The 15,987-nt window shown below is 39.1% G+C and overlaps 2 protein-coding genes across 2 annotated transcripts; both read left to right on the forward strand.

The window, feature by feature from the left end:
- The first annotated feature begins 2,622 nt into the window (after positions 1-2,622).
- On the forward strand, positions 2,623-6,964 carry LOC139142493 (uncharacterized). The gene is made up of 3 exons (XM_070712435.1): positions 2,623-2,717; positions 3,798-3,868; positions 5,259-6,964. The coding sequence occupies exons 2-3, from the start codon at positions 3,848-3,850 to the stop codon at positions 5,673-5,675; spliced, it is 438 nt and encodes a 145-aa protein (XP_070568536.1). The 5' UTR covers positions 2,623-2,717; positions 3,798-3,847; the 3' UTR covers positions 5,676-6,964.
- A 2,234-nt stretch (positions 6,965-9,198) lies between these two features.
- On the forward strand, positions 9,199-13,994 carry LOC139141473 (peptidoglycan DL-endopeptidase CwlO-like). The gene is made up of 3 exons (XM_070711076.1): positions 9,199-9,356; positions 11,976-12,032; positions 12,505-13,994. The coding sequence occupies exon 3, from the start codon at positions 12,813-12,815 to the stop codon at positions 13,578-13,580; it is 768 nt and encodes a 255-aa protein (XP_070567177.1). The 5' UTR covers positions 9,199-9,356; positions 11,976-12,032; positions 12,505-12,812; the 3' UTR covers positions 13,581-13,994.
- Positions 13,995-15,987: the final 1,993 nt, after the last annotated feature.

Genomic DNA, 15,987 nt, shown 5'->3' on the forward strand with positions numbered 1-15,987 from the left:
AAACTTAGGCTGATCACCGTAGTTCGGGTGAAACGAATATTCAAAATTGATCCTATGTCCAACCAATCGCCCTTAGTTCAATCAAGTTCCTGTTTTTTGTTATATAGGAACCCTCGGAAGTTGGGGGTGTTTTTTGCTCCAGATGTAAGACGGAGCTTCCCGGTGTCAGTGGTTGGGGCGACATTGAAATCAAGACAATTTACGGTAAAGAGACGCACGTATTCCTCGGCGGAAAGTACTACAGATTGAAGGTCCCCACTGCAAAGCATTTGTGCAAGAAGTGTTTTTGGACTCAGGGGCAAAACAACACATAGTAAGAAGATACAGATCGGAGAAACTGTGCCGGCGTTTCGAAAGATTCGGTCATAAAAAAACAAGATACATTGCGTCATTTGTTAGCTGTTGACGAAATTGACAATGAACGAAAAACAATGCATATGGACAGAGGACAAGTCTTTCCGATGCCGAATGGTATAAAGAGATAATTACGCAAAAACTTGCATGGGTACTTTTGGACAACTACACTCTGTTTCACGTGACAATCATTTCATATTCATAAGTTGATCGCAAATATAAAGCACTGATAACCCAGAAATTGATGTTATTCTTTGCAGATACTTTCAACGTTAAAACAAGTCTACAGATGAACACACTGAAATGTAATCTTTTGCAAATTGGCCATATTTGAATCCATAATGGATTACTTTCTTAGCCCAGGTTAGAATGTCTTTCTTTGATAAACAGAGATAGTTGGACACATTTAATGTCAAAATCCTTCGCTCGTCCACGCTTTTGTTGAATTTTTGAAACTTGTGGAGAAATTATGGCCATTTTTTAAGACAAGTACATGTATCGGTAAAGATTACAACTGAAGCAAAAAATTTATGTCCATTGAAACTCAAGACTAATTAGACTGAGAGATCCATCGCTAGAGGGCGCTCTCTAAGCCCCCCCCCCCGAAAAGGTGGGGGATTTCCTGAGATATTTCGTATGGCATGCGATTCGGTATATAATAATAAACTGTCTCATGAAAGCTTGCCTCAATGCAAAAATTTGCGCAGAAAATTGAATGTGTCGCTGTCTGTTTGTCCCCGTCGTCTATAAGCTTCGTGTTGTCTGTTCAACACGGTGCGAAAATGGTGGCGTTCTATAAGAAACGCTTTGCACCAAAGATGTGCCAGCTCAGGAGATTTACGATTTTGTGATAGGTCTAAGAGCCCTGTTGCTAGCCTTTGTAAGATGCCAACCAAATGCATGGAATGTAGGACGTAGTATCAGAGATAGATCTGCTCCAAGTCTGTTGACATATACAAGTATCAAAACATATAATAAATTGAAGGATTAAGGGGTGCACCATATCCTGGGGGTCTGGAATACTTAAGAGGTTGCATTTTTTTTTCGTACCTGATCCACTGTTCAACTTTTTTTTCACTCTCTGACTACTGGTAACTTTTTTCTCGCACTCCTTATTTGGATACTTTTCCCCAACAACAAATGTACAGTCCTCTACTGTGTGTGGAGTAAAATTTTGCACATTAGATAATAAGTGAACACAATACTTGTACATGTACTTACCATTTACCATCTAACTAACATGTGGAAAAACAAAACAATGCGAGCGACTGATGAATTAACCGCACTTTAGTTCCGAAACACCGTTAGGGATAGGGAGCCATCATTATTTATTATTACAGAATTTGAATGTATAAGGGGAAGAACACGCGAGATGCTGAGGGGGGAAGTGTCAGAGGGCTGTCCCTATCTTCCATGGAAAATTTCGAGAAATTGATGTGTGCAATGGTGCAGTCTGGTGCAATCTGGGAGGTATTTTCAATTTTTCTTTTACTAGTAAAAATGTTAGAACACCCCAAGGGGGAGAGCACGAACATTTTGAGAAATTGGTATGTGCAATCTGAGAGGTGTTTCAATTTATTTCGCACAAAAATTTGAGTAACCCCCCTCTCTACATTTTGAGTAACCCCCTTGAAGTTTTCAATTTTTTGAGTGACCCACCTCAACATTCCTCTCACCTCCCTCAGGCCGTAAATAATGACGCTCCCTTAAGACAAATCACTGTAACATATAGACTGTTCTCCAGGGGATCCAGATCACATGACCAGGGTCAAAGCACTATCGATTCACCGGTGTCTCGCCATGTTTCTCCATATCATAAAACCACATTGCTACATGTACTGACCACAATTATGGCCTTGGGATCGAGCTATATGAGGAAGACATTAAAATCTAAATATAGCACTCCCCAAATGTGTTTGGCCAAAGAACCATTGTGTATCTGACACATTCTTCAATATGCGCCAGAAGGGCGTACTGAAAATTAAAAAAATGTGTTCAAGAAAGTAAATTTTGATGGATTTTTCCTTCGTTTCACCTTGGTTATCCATCTTTGTTTTTTCCTGAGCCCCCTTTCGCTGATTTCATTGATATTCCCTGTTTTTTTTTAATCTTCCAGACCCCCGGGATATCAAATGGTCCACCCCAAAAATCAGTGGCCAGCAAGTAACTCAGCTGTCGAGAAAAGCCAGGCGCGGCGTCTGAGGGTCAATCTATATCAGGGACAGTCAACCAGCCCAGGGCGTAGAGACGGACTTTAGATTATGACGTATTCCGATGTAGGGCGTATGACTAGGCACGTCACAACAACAACACGATCAATACGAGTTAACAGAGTGATTGAACAGGAGACGTCGATATCAGTGGTGAGTCCATTACAGTTTTTAAGGTTCATTTACGCAGTCAGACGTCGGAATCAATCAATATGTTGTTCGATCCAAATGATTTACGTGAGATCGAAACTGTTTTCGATTGTCGTCTGCCGTTGCATTTTTCGGTCTTTTTAGAGTATGTCGGAGACATCGCCAACCGCACCGGAAGTCGATGGCTGGAAATTATAACATGGATGATCAGCGCATACTCGCCAACAGTCACGAATATGACACAGTCATTCAGAAATCTCCGTTTACTGGGAGTAATTAATGTTAAAAATTCATACAAACGTTCTTTCTATGACATGCGTCAAGGCCAAAGATGTTCAATGATATCTAGGTCACTGGCGCTAACGCGACCACCAACCTATAACCGCGGCCATTGAGCTTGGAAGAATGAATTATATGTGATTCAACTATAAATTTTTGATGTAGAGTTCCCGGTTGACCTATTTGATTTCTTGGTCCCAAATCACACCTTTTCAAAACATCCCTTGAGCTCTACATCCGTCAGGTAGAATGGGACGATATCGATGACGCCATTTTTATCTCAAACTTGTGTCTATGTTAGTTTATGATTGACAATATATTGCCCATAAATATTTGACAGAGTCGCCATAGGAATCACAGTAGCATACCCGAAAGAGCCATAAATGCTTATATTTAGAGGTGTAACGATTGGAGTGGCTACCGACGTGACCAGGGCTTTCAGAAGGGTTTAATTACTTAGAGTTCCTGCTAAACTGAGGCGCATCTGCATCATGGGTTTTATTTGTCATAAAGACAAATTATCGGCCCCCTTCGGATAACTTTTTAGATCTGAGAAAGGGTCAAAAACGTCAGTGTCAAGGGTCCAATTTGGAAACACCAACATATTAGAAAACAGGTCAGAATGTAAATTCTCGACATAGGCTTTCTTCAAACCATAGGAGAGTATAAGTATTTTCGGATCTCAGGCAACCCTCCCCCCCCTTTGAAAGTTCTCGCGGGAGAACAGACCTTCATAATGGATTATCGACATTCTAGCCATTTTAATACAATCTTTTTCTTTCAATTCTTGATCAATTTCATCAGGGCGGAAAAAAATACTTGCGCCATCAGAACTCAGCAGTAAGAGTTAAACTATGGGCTGCGTCCAGTCACAGGTAGGTTACATGTTAAAAAATCTTTGACAAACGCTTAACAATGCATCGTTATTTTTCTTGTTAATATCAATCGAATTTCTTCGAGAAGACACCATTGCTATTTAACTCGGAAGTAGATTCAGAGGAAAAATTCTTGTGACGGTAAGCAGATTTGTAATAAAACATGATTATCTCTTCAAACTCGATGATGCTTGTCCATATAACTGCCGGAAGACTGCTGTAAAAGATCCCGAAAAAGTGAAAAGTGTATTTATGTATCCTTACAGAGAAATAGATTGATATTCACGGATTCAACAATATACGAACACAATTTCTTTTCACTGAAGCCTGCATCCTTCTATACTATGGCTCTACTAAAATTTGATGTGCCTAAACTTCAGTCAGACATCGGGTAAAACTTATAGTATACATTCTCCTTGACACCACGTATGTGGAATGAATGATCCGTCGCTCGAGGGCGCTCTCTACGCTCCCCCTCTAAAGCGTCTTCGAGCGACGGATCTTTCAGTCTATGGTGCAAATTCCTTCGGCAGAAGAAACGGTTAATAAAAAACTGGTTATGCAAATCAGGTTTCAAACAAATGCGATTAATATTTGCTGGGTATTGAGACAAAGGGCAGACGGACAGACGAACAAATTTAAAAAAACATGAATTGTTTAATAGATATTACGTAAGGTTAATTAAAATTCTCACGTCCTATGTTTCAGCATAGCGTAAAATTTTGATTTTTAAAAGGTTTTGTGAGATAATTTGTTTTGAAATCTTTAAAAAATCTCAATACTCTGTGACATTCAACTTTATTTGACCACTAAATCAACAACATTTTAGATATATTACTGCTGGTTTAAGCAATTAATGTTCGTCCTTCTGCCAACGTTGGTGACTATGGACAGAAACACACGAAGACAGTGAGAGTTAGAGATACAGACAGACGACCAAAGTTTTAACAAACTGACTGACGCAAAGACAGACTGAAAAGAAAGGCATCAAAATAGACAGCATACAGAATTTGTGGGCGCAGAAAGCCCATCAGTAAGCAAGACGTCGGGGTACACGCAGACAAGGTGCGAGAGAAGCTTTTGCGTACTTGCTTACTTTTGCTAATGTGGTACAAATTCAATATGCATTGATCAGGCGCATTTTAAAAAAAGAATCGCAATCAGGACCTTAATTTTCTTGAAATATTTTTGTTATTTACTGGCCGTTGATAAATGAAATTAAGGACAAAAACAAACAAACAAACAAACAATTAATGATATTATATCTAGAGTTCTATACATTCTCTGACAATGTGTTCATGTGCAAATGTTCGTCAATTTCTGCCTGTCAAACGACTGGATTTTGAACGCCTAACATTCTTTGTATTTTCCCGCCTTTCTTGTCACCTAGGAACCAATGGAGGTGGCGGGCGCCATTTGTTCCAAATGTGGCAAAGATCTGCCAGAAATTAGGGGTTGGCGTGACATTAAGATAAAAACGATCTATGGTAAACCGACTCACGAGTTCCTCCGTGGTGCGTACTACAGGGAGAAGATTCCTACTGCGAAGCACGTGTGCCACACATGTTTCTGGACTCCGGACCACATCTTGAAAAGGCGTGAATCCGAGAAAGCCGAAGCCGCAAAGGCCGAAGCCGAGATAGCCCGAGCGAACGCCGAAGTTGCAAAAGCCGAAGCTGCCCGAGCCCAGGCGATGGCTGAAGCCGCGAAAGCCGAAGCCTTAAAGGCAGCGGCCGACGCTATGAAAGCCAAGGCCCTTGCAGAACTGTGCACAAAGTCTGACATTCACTACGCTGTTGTACAGTAATGCAAAAACAAACAAACAAACAAACTTCACGACACGTATTCTAGCATGAGGGTCGGCAAAAATCTGTTATTTCAAGTCTATTGAATAGTTTAAAAAATTGCATATGTAGTCTGTTTATTTTTCAACGAAATAACATGAAATTATAACTTGACAAATTCTAAAGGTAGTATGCAGATTGACATTTTAAAGATTGCAATCAGTTTAGCACGGATAATAACACAAGTATGGGAAATTGTTGATGGTTTAGAGGAGAAAAATGTCGGATCCCAGGATTGTAAGTATTAACTTGAACATTTACAGTGTCAGCCATGAAGTCCATAAATACTTTTTAATGTCTTCGAAGTAATTTCAATCTTTTGGTAATATATTGCAGTATTTTTATCTCTTCATAGTTATAGTTTGTCCTTTCAATCTTCGTATGTAAATAATCTGAAAAGTGTTTTGTCACTGAACACAGGGACATTATCACTCATAGAAACAATACCGCAATAATGTGATCATTGAGTTTGACAAATAGCCGACAAGTTCTCCATTTCTAACCAATCTGCGTATGTCATTCAAGTCATTACACGTGAAGTGCAAAGTGTTTAATATTATGTAACCTTTGCCTTTATTTTGTCAGCGACAGTACCAGTAGTTTTGTTCACAAGAAGGACTATTACGGAGACTGACGGACATATGCTCCGGCAGTACGATAGTTTGAGCGTAGCCTAAACCTTTTCGTTGAGGTAGAATGCGCCTCGGGGACAGATATTCAGACTCTCAAACTTTCACAATTCTTTTCTGATCTACCACTTGTGGTGGCTCACTTTAAAGCTCTTGGCGTAAGAAAACTTTTCACCGTCATAGTTTTTCGAAAATCGAAAATTTAATTTTTCTCCATGAGTTAACACAGGGATGGCAGTCATTTTGAATTTTAAATATCGGCGAATCTTGGGTAACTTGTTCCTGTAGTACAAACATTCGCACGGTGACCCCGAGGTTTATTCTCGATTTTGAAAGAGAATTGTTGAAATATTCCTTGAGGAAAGCTTGAGCAAAAGTGTAACTTTTTACTTTCGAGGCGCATACTACTTATACAGGTAGACAGGTCAATCAAGATTTTATTGTTCTATATCAGTGTTTAATTTACATTGATGGAAAAAGTTCTTTGCACTGTAATGTCAGTGAATTTAAACCCTGATGCCAATGCACTATTAGGTGACGCTGAGATATTTCTGGCTCTGCTTTGTAGATTTTCACTCGATTTCAGGCAGTAAATAAAGGACAATAAATATATTTTACTCGCACCACGGTGGCACGCAGAACACTATCAATCCCGAATATTCATTTTCCAAACATATGATTATGGCAGGGACACTACAAGTCCAATTTGAAGGTTGCCAGCCTTACCCAATCTGGAAGGGTATTTGTTACAGTGTAGTGGGCTAGACTGCTTTAAAAGAATCATCGTACAATAAATCACAAATATTTACACATGAGTTCAAAAAATGACCGATAGTAAAAACTGCTACAATAAAATTAGAATCTGTCTGCTTCTGTAAATGCTCTGTCTTATAAATACTTGTAGCAGCTTTGTCATAATTATGACGTCACATCTTTAAGAGATAATGGTTTAAGCTTACCACCACCCTGATATTAAATGACAAGCAGTCAGAAAGCATCGACAACTGCACCGGTCCGACACGTGTTATTTGTAATCGTCCTTGACACTGGCTCTTTTTGCGTTGTCATGGTATAAGGTTACAAGAGTATATTTATTTGGATTTCATCCAGACATATTTTTTTGCAAAAGAGTAAACCTAGAGGACGCAATCGATGCGCCGTCTTTGTTATAGACACATTAAAGCTCCCTTTGCGCAGGTACGCTCGATCTCCAGGGATGTTGTAAATATTCCACCCGTTGTCCATATGATATGCTAACGTGCCGACGAGCAGCAGAGTCTCTAACCAAAGAAACGGTCTATTATATATAACAGTCGAGTGATTCTCACCAGAACTTCCCATGTAAGGGCTAACAGGTAAAGAACATTGATATCAACGGAAAGTTGTTTACTGTGTTTACATGAAATGAGGAAGGATGTGATCGGCAAAGTGTAGGGCCTATGCTTATCTTTATTCACACATAGGTTCGTCCACGTTAATTATTAGTTACATGACGCAAGTCACCCCAAATGAATATAAACAAGTTGGCAAGTTAAAAGCGTGGGTTGACATTTTGCATTAAAAACGACAATCCCTGAAACTGAAAGAAAAAAAAATCTGTTAAATCTATGAAAAGACTCTTTTACGACCAGCAGCGAGGCGAATGCAGCCGAGGCCACCATATTGCAATTCACCACACTTCCAAAACTGGTTTTAATTTAAGTGATCTCGGAATACTGAAGTATTGAACAAGGTGAGTACACACGCAGAACCCTGAATTTTCCAAAACCCTGGTAAAAGCAACAATGTTTGGCTATATAACGGACGACTGAACACGATTGAAATGATAAGGCTCCAAGCAACACAGTGTCATCCGAATTCTCCTTTCTCCTGTCGTTACCCTAAAATATCCGCAATATGTGCAATGCTTAAAAATCCTTTGCGATATCTGAAAGGATGCGCATGCTGAGGCTAGTATTCATATAGGTAACACTAGTGTTCATATTATTAACAGTGATGTTCTAAACCTGAAGACGATGTGTTAACAACCATCTCCTTCAAGTGTTCAAAAACTCAGCATCACAGAAATTTTACAATACTGTGAAACAGTTAACAATCTTTCGTGTTTTTTACTTTAAAATGGTTATATTGAATTTACGCGGATTTTGGTGTAACGAATTTCACATTAAGTGAAAAATATTTCCGGTCTACAATTGCTGAAAGCATTTTTTTTCTAGAAAAGGAAGTATACAAAATAATTTTACACGTTTATTACCGGTTGAAATTTTGAAATTTTGAAAAGAAAATCAAATAACCACCATGAACGTTTTAATTTAACCATCGGCGTGCAAGAGGCGTTCTACTCCTAAACACTTGGTGTTCAAGTTTGGTGCCTTTTCCTATCCCAAGATGCATCAAAATGAAAGTTGCGACATTTTTCTTGTAAGCGCACCCTGAAGTCGTGATCGTGCGGAAGCAGAACCAGAAAGGGTAAGTTTTCTCTCCAAAACAGTAAAATGTGTTAGATTATGAAGCATCTGCATTATTATCCTTTGAAATTAATTGTATTGTACTCTGAAATAGCTATTTCTTTCAGTGGCTGCTTTACCAACAACTAGCAGTGAATACGCTGTGGTACTTTTGGCCATATCCTATAGATCGATCTCACTCGGGTCAAGGGTCATCGCAACACAACTGTAGTGATAACCCTTGACCTGAGCGTGATCGATACGCCTTGCATAGTGGTACCGCTGCGTAATCACAGCTAACACATGTCTTTTAGTAGAGACAATCGCATGTAAAACATCAGTTAAACATCGTAAAGTATACACTGTATTGTTTCAGGATATGAGGGTTAGGCTTTTTTTATTTTAATCAGTCGATGACAAGAAGAAGCAGTTGGATTTAACTGAAAATCGAAGAGTTGTTACAGAAGCTGGTGGTACAGATAATGAAGAAGATGAGTGTACATGTAGCTGTCTGGAAACAAGTTTGAGAACCTCAGTTCATCTCTAATGTAGATTTAAACTTCCAAGGGTCAGTAACTGAAATTTTGATGTTTCTGTACTTTTGTTCTGAATTAATCTAAGCTTTGGTAGCATGCTATGATGAACTAAATGTTGCCGGAGAATAAGCTTCCACAGACGTGTAGTCTCCTTTATCAGATTCAAGGGTGGAATGAAAAATTAAAGCTAAAAGCGGCAGAACATTCTGAGTAAAAATGTCCTCTCTGAATTACTGAATTTTCTGAAATTTTCACTCAGAATTTTCTGTCACTTTCTGCTTCAATTTTTCATTCCCCTTGCATCTGATGAAGGAGACTTCACGTCTTTGAAAGCTTATGCCCCTGTGTGAACTCTATCATGAAAAATGCGATTTTCGATTATCACAAAACTTGGTAGGCAAAACGTTTGTTTATTCAATGGGCTTCAAAATAAGCCCCTCCCCCACCCAAGTGAAAGACCAAAACAGTATTTAGTGTACGAATTCCTGTCCCAGAGGCACATTCTGGTAGTTTGCGTCAACTATCTCTGTTACACTGTCTTCAGGATAAAGAAAATATCGGCTGCAACTTCTTACATTTTTATCATGAGTTGTTCATGGAAATGTAATCACTGAGCGTGAGCGTTACAACCGTGAGTGCATGGTCCTTGTTGACGCGGGTCTGGTTCATGAGTATGTAACTTATGAGTTACATGCTTAGTTACAGGAACGGATGTTTTTTGCCGTGTACATTAATCACTGTACGCAGTACCATGGTCTATACGTAGTTGGATGCCTTCAAGATCCAAAAGCATTTTGAAAAGCGTTACATACATGCATGCAAGCATACATACATACATACATACATACATACATACATACATACATACATACATACATACATACATACATACATACATACATGCATGCATGCATGCATGCATGCATGCATGCATGCATGCATGCATACCTACCTACCTACCTACCTACCTACCTACCTACCTACCTACCTACCTACCTACCTACCTACCTACCTACCTACCTACCTACCTACCTACCTACCTACCTACCTACATACATACATACATACATACATACATACATACATACATACATACATACATACATACATACATACATACATACATACATACATACATACATAGACTTCGTAGATATGGCTAGAATCCGTCCAACTACAGTGTATGCAACACTTTGACGGAGACATAGACTTGAGATAATTATAGGGTTTGAAGGAAACAGCAAGATGCTTTGTCTACGGTTAAAATCGTTATATACCATCTTTTCGACCACACACGGAAGGTCTACTTCAGTGTCTAAATTATGAAATCGATATGATAAAAACACAGCGTAAATTTAGGTAAAGAACTGGATATACAGTATGAAGAAACTGAAAGAGAGAGAGAGAGAGAGCACCATGAATCTAAAATTTGAAAACCATATGAAGTGAAACGGATGCTCTGTTAAACTGATAGGATATAAATCAAAAGTACAATGCTATAAAAGTGGGTGTAAAAGCAAGTAAAATTATACGAGGAACAAATAAAACTTAAAGAGGCACTCCCACTTGGTAACATTTTAAAACACAATTTTTAATGCCAACGGTCGATATTTGACGTGGCGACTACATGCAGATCGCAAGATATCGATAAAACATGTCATTTCCGGAGCCTAATTTTCACATTCCGAAGTTTTACGATCGTTTCTCATTATGACCCGAAATCCCCCGAACGTTTGTTGTTAGTTGTGCTGATTGACGATATTCTAGGGAGTCCATAATAAGTTCGAACGACGCAATTAATTTACCTCCCACTGCAAAGACTTTATATACAGCATTATGCCTTAACCTCAGGATTTTTTTTTAAACTTCTCCTTAGTTTTTGTCGTTTTCATTATTCTCAATCAGTTGTATTATATTTTTAACCAATACCACATAAATATTTGTTTTTACGTGTAAAATATTAGCCGCCTCTGATGACTACATTTTGTCGTCTGCCACACAGTTATGTGTGGTTCGCCGCGTGGTATGCGTCGATGCATACCACGCGGCGGCCGCTATGTATCAAACGCACTTAGTCACCTATGCGAATTCTGGTGGAATCAGCACAAATTGTTTTTTGTTTTTTCGGCAAGTCAGTAAGACTCAGCTTTCTCCCAGGGGGCATGACCGATCACCGACGCGAGTGGTACCGTGACGTACAGCAGCGTCAGCATAGACTCGTACTCCATAGCTTAGTTGACAATGCCCCCGGTGCCGAACGTTCGATGTTCGGAAGGTAAATTTAGGTGGGCCACCGGAATTCAAACTTTTGCTTTTTTGAGGATATGTTTTAATCGATATCTCGCGATCCGCGCGCAGTCGCCACGTCAAATATCGACCATTGGCATTAAAAATGCGTTTAAAAAATGTTACCACGTGGGAGTGCCACTTTAATATGGTTTAATAATATTTTAGACCCTGAAGAAGACCTGTGTAGGGTCGAAAAGTTGGTAATTTCAATACAAATTTTAACGGTAGACAAAGGGACATACTCCTTCCTTCAAACCCTATACAGAAGGGAGAGGGAAAGACTAAACAGATTTCAAGACAATCTTTACAGGTTCAAATTTGCAATAATTCATATGATACGGTTATCTTTATGCTACACACAGGTTGCTCTTCATCAACGCTCTATAAATTGGCGAAATATGGGAAGTGTTTACTCAAATGTAAGTTATTTAGACATTTTTTTATTTATATGTATGTATGTATGTATGTATGTATGTATGTATGTATGTATGTATGTATGTATGTATGTATGTATATATGTATGTAGTATGTATGTATATATGTATGTATGTATGTATGTATGCTTGTGTGTAGGTAGGTAGGCAGGTAGGTAGGTAGGTAGGAAGTAGGTAGGTTGGTAGGTGGGTAGGTAGGTAGGTAGGCAGGTATGCATTAGCACAGACATACGAATGCAGAGATGGCGATAGTAAACATGTTCACAAAACAATGGTATTTCAGTGCTTACTGATTCTAAATAATAAAGGACTTTGGTTCAGTCGAGTGACTCCATTTTGATCTGATTGTGTCAATATTGCGACATGTATACTGTTTGTCTTCAATCTGTATAAAATACCTGAAGCAGTGTCTTTGATATGAAAATCTGATTCTAGGTTTATATTTTGCACAACCCAGGAGCCGGCAGAGATAGGGGGCGTCATTTGTTCCAACTGTTCAAAAGACCTTCCACCAGTGAGCGGTTGGGACGACATTAAAATAAAGAAAATAGAAGATAGATATACGCATGAGTTCCTGAATGGAAAGTACTATCGGGAAAAGATTCCTTCTGCAAAACACCTGTGCAAGAAATGCTTCTGGTCTCCAGAGTACGTGCAGAAACATCTCAAAGAGAAAGCTGAGATATCCACAAAATCAGACATTGAAATTTGAAGAAGGAAGTGGAAAGTTTAAAGGCTGAAAGAGCGAAAGCTGAACATGAACTTATGAGTTCACAAACTAAACTTTCTGATGTTAAAAGTGAACTCACAGATGCAAGAAATGAGCTCTGGATTACTGAAGGCAAAGTAACGAAAGCTAAAAAACAGCTAGAGAGTACTAAAGACGAACTTGCTAAAGCCAAATCTGAACTTGCACAGACAAAACGTCAAGTTCATTCCGGTGAACTACAGACCACAGCAACTAAAGAAGATAACACCGTTGAACAAGCCTGCGCACAGAGTTCTAAAATCACAAAACCACAAACCGCTGTCAAAGCCAAAGAGTACGTAGCCACTGCCTTAGAAGCTTCAGATGTGAAAGACAAAGATGCAAATATCGAAGCTTCAAAGGATCACGCCACAACAACATGCCCATCGGCTCGTTTTCCTGTTCAGGTGACTGAAACCAACAAGGCCTCTGAATCACGTGATTCAAACGAAAATACAATCAAGCCAGCGAATGCCCTCGACTCGAACGGACTCGGAAAGACCAAACATAAACCTGGCAATGCACAAACCAAAGTGAAGACTGTGTCAATAAAATCAGATGCCGAGGGCGAAGCCAGCGAGTACGTTGCCACTGCTCTTGAAGCCGGAGACGCGAAAGATGAAGCTGTAAAAGTTGAAGCTGCGAAAGATGACGTCACAACGACATGCAAATCAGCTCGCTTTCCTTCACAGGCGACTGAGAATTGCAAGGACTCTGAGTCACGTGACCCAAACAGCAATACAATCAATACCATGACTGTGCAGCATTTAGTCGGTCATCGCTGACTGACCAACACAGTTTAACATTGTGATTCTTTAACACTGTTTAATGTACTTTTCAAAATCTTGTCTCCACTGTAAGAATTCCTACAATTACTGACACGGATTTCAAATACAGGGCAGGACTTATATGTGCTTACAGTTTAGTAGAATACAACATTAAACAGAAAGTTTGCGGAACGGAATTATTTCGTTGAAGAAACACACCGAGCGTTGTCCTCGTTCTGTGATTACATCATTGATTTTTTCAACTTTGACACGAATTTGTTCAGCACATAAGCAGGAGCGCCACACATTACCAGCTATACCGGAATTGTAATCCGAAAGGTAGAGTAAGCTTATTTTACAGAAGTTTGAACCGTTCTTTCCCCTTTATCTGTATTTGGACAAAGTAAAATGGTACACAACATGTCGGAAAGTATTAAATCATTGATCGTACACGAGTGTTCTCTCTCTCTCTCTCTTCTCTCTCTCTCTCTCTCTCTCTCTCTCTCTCTCTCTCTCATATCCTCATCACGCCGGATATATCCGGCGCCATTTTGAATTACCATATACCTTTAGTGCCGGAAATATCCGGCACAGTTAAATAGGCGTATTTGCTTCGTTTTTGTCCCTAAAATCCCGTAATTTCGGCATCAGCACGCAACGCGACTATTATAGATGTAGTCCGACCTGGCCTGAATGTTATTGCGCCCTCGCACGTCCGAGTACGGCCAAAATCCGGAAGCAAATATCGTGTCCCATGACCTCGACCCTAAAAGGTCAAGCTGGTCACAGAAGCATCGCGCTGATTGTTTACAGTTACCAGAAGCAGTTGATGTCATTTACTTGCATATTTTTTATGGTTTTTTTTTAATGAAATGAAATGTTTATTTATTGAAAACAAATGATTCATATGTAAATATGTTCTATTAACAGCAATATTCTGTTAATGAAACTGAAGGAAATATAATTTTTACTATAACCCAGTTAAATTTTATAGTGTCAATATGACTGGCCACATGACTGGTCATGTAATTGGTCATGCGATATGTTGTTCCCTAAATGTTGTCAATAATTTTGGATAAATCATAGCCATTTTAGATGCATGTTTCTGCATGGAAGACATAAAGAAGGTATTTACAAATAAAATGTGTTGATTTTCAAATGCAGAATTATGTCAAATGCTGATGTTTGTGATTATTTACTCTGCCTTTTATGACAAAATTATTTTCACAGGTACACCTATAAATAATGTAAAGGGTAGTTATTGTTACATATATGTAAAGACAATGCTATGAAAATTACAGCTGTATTCAAATTTGAGTCATTTTATGGATTCAAAACACGTCCTGATGCTTCAAATATTCTTTCCAAGCATATTCTTTGCCAACTCTGGTCACATGATGAGTCATGTGACCAGTCACGTGACCTGAAAATACAAAACTTATGTATGAGAAAGTGGGAAATTTCATGCTGATTCAGAAAATATATGGTTTATTGGTACTTACTTAATTTTTACTCTAAGCAATGTTGTTGCAATGACCACACCCAAGATTTTATCAATATTTACATAAGGGGCCTGGTATATAGGAATACATTGGCCTTGGTAGTCAAGGGGTTAATCTACGTTGACACCTTTTTAACATCAACATGAATTTAATCACGAGTTCAATCATAAAACCAATTTATATATTACATTCATATTCATCTTGAGCACAGTCCTTCACTGTGCATATCATATGATAACAAGTTACTACACAAGCTACTGTACAGTTTGAGATTTGTTGGTCTCTTTAGCGCTGTAAAATCTTTTTCCAAGTCCAATGTTCTCAACTCCCTATTCCCTCAGGGTTTTCGGCCGCGGATTGTCCGGGTTGTCTTCCTCCAAAGCCCTAAGTTTCAGGTCAGTTATGAATGTGAACACACGATAGTAAGATACTCAACACAGCACCGACGCGTTCTCTCTCAAAACCAACGCGTCCTCCTTGCCCTGAATAGTCCTCTGAGGGGAGTTTCTGCGGATCAATGCACTCGTTGACAAACTCTTCCTGCCGGTGTCGAAAGTACGCCAAGTCCTCGTCGAAACTTGGTCCGTAGGCTTCGACCTTCTTCCAAAATGCTGGGTTGAATACACCATGAATCCCCAACAGTGGCATCCCGAACACCGTCAATCTCGAATGTCCATTTTCCACCAATAAATCACCGATATTTACATATGAGTTCAAAAAATTGAACGATAACATATAGAAGGGTACGATAAAATAGCTCCTGTCTGCTTTTGTAGATACTCAGTTTCATAATTACATGTAGCATTTTTCTCAGCATTGTCGTAATAATTGAGTCACATAATTAGACATAATGCTGTAAGCTTACCACTCTGATCATGACAAGACGTCAGAAATCATCGTCAAGTTCACCGACACGTTTCAGG

Source organism: Ptychodera flava, chromosome 10 (assembly GCF_041260155.1).
Source record: "Ptychodera flava strain L36383 chromosome 10, AS_Pfla_20210202, whole genome shotgun sequence".
NCBI classification, from domain to species: Eukaryota; Metazoa; Hemichordata; class Enteropneusta; family Ptychoderidae; genus Ptychodera; species Ptychodera flava.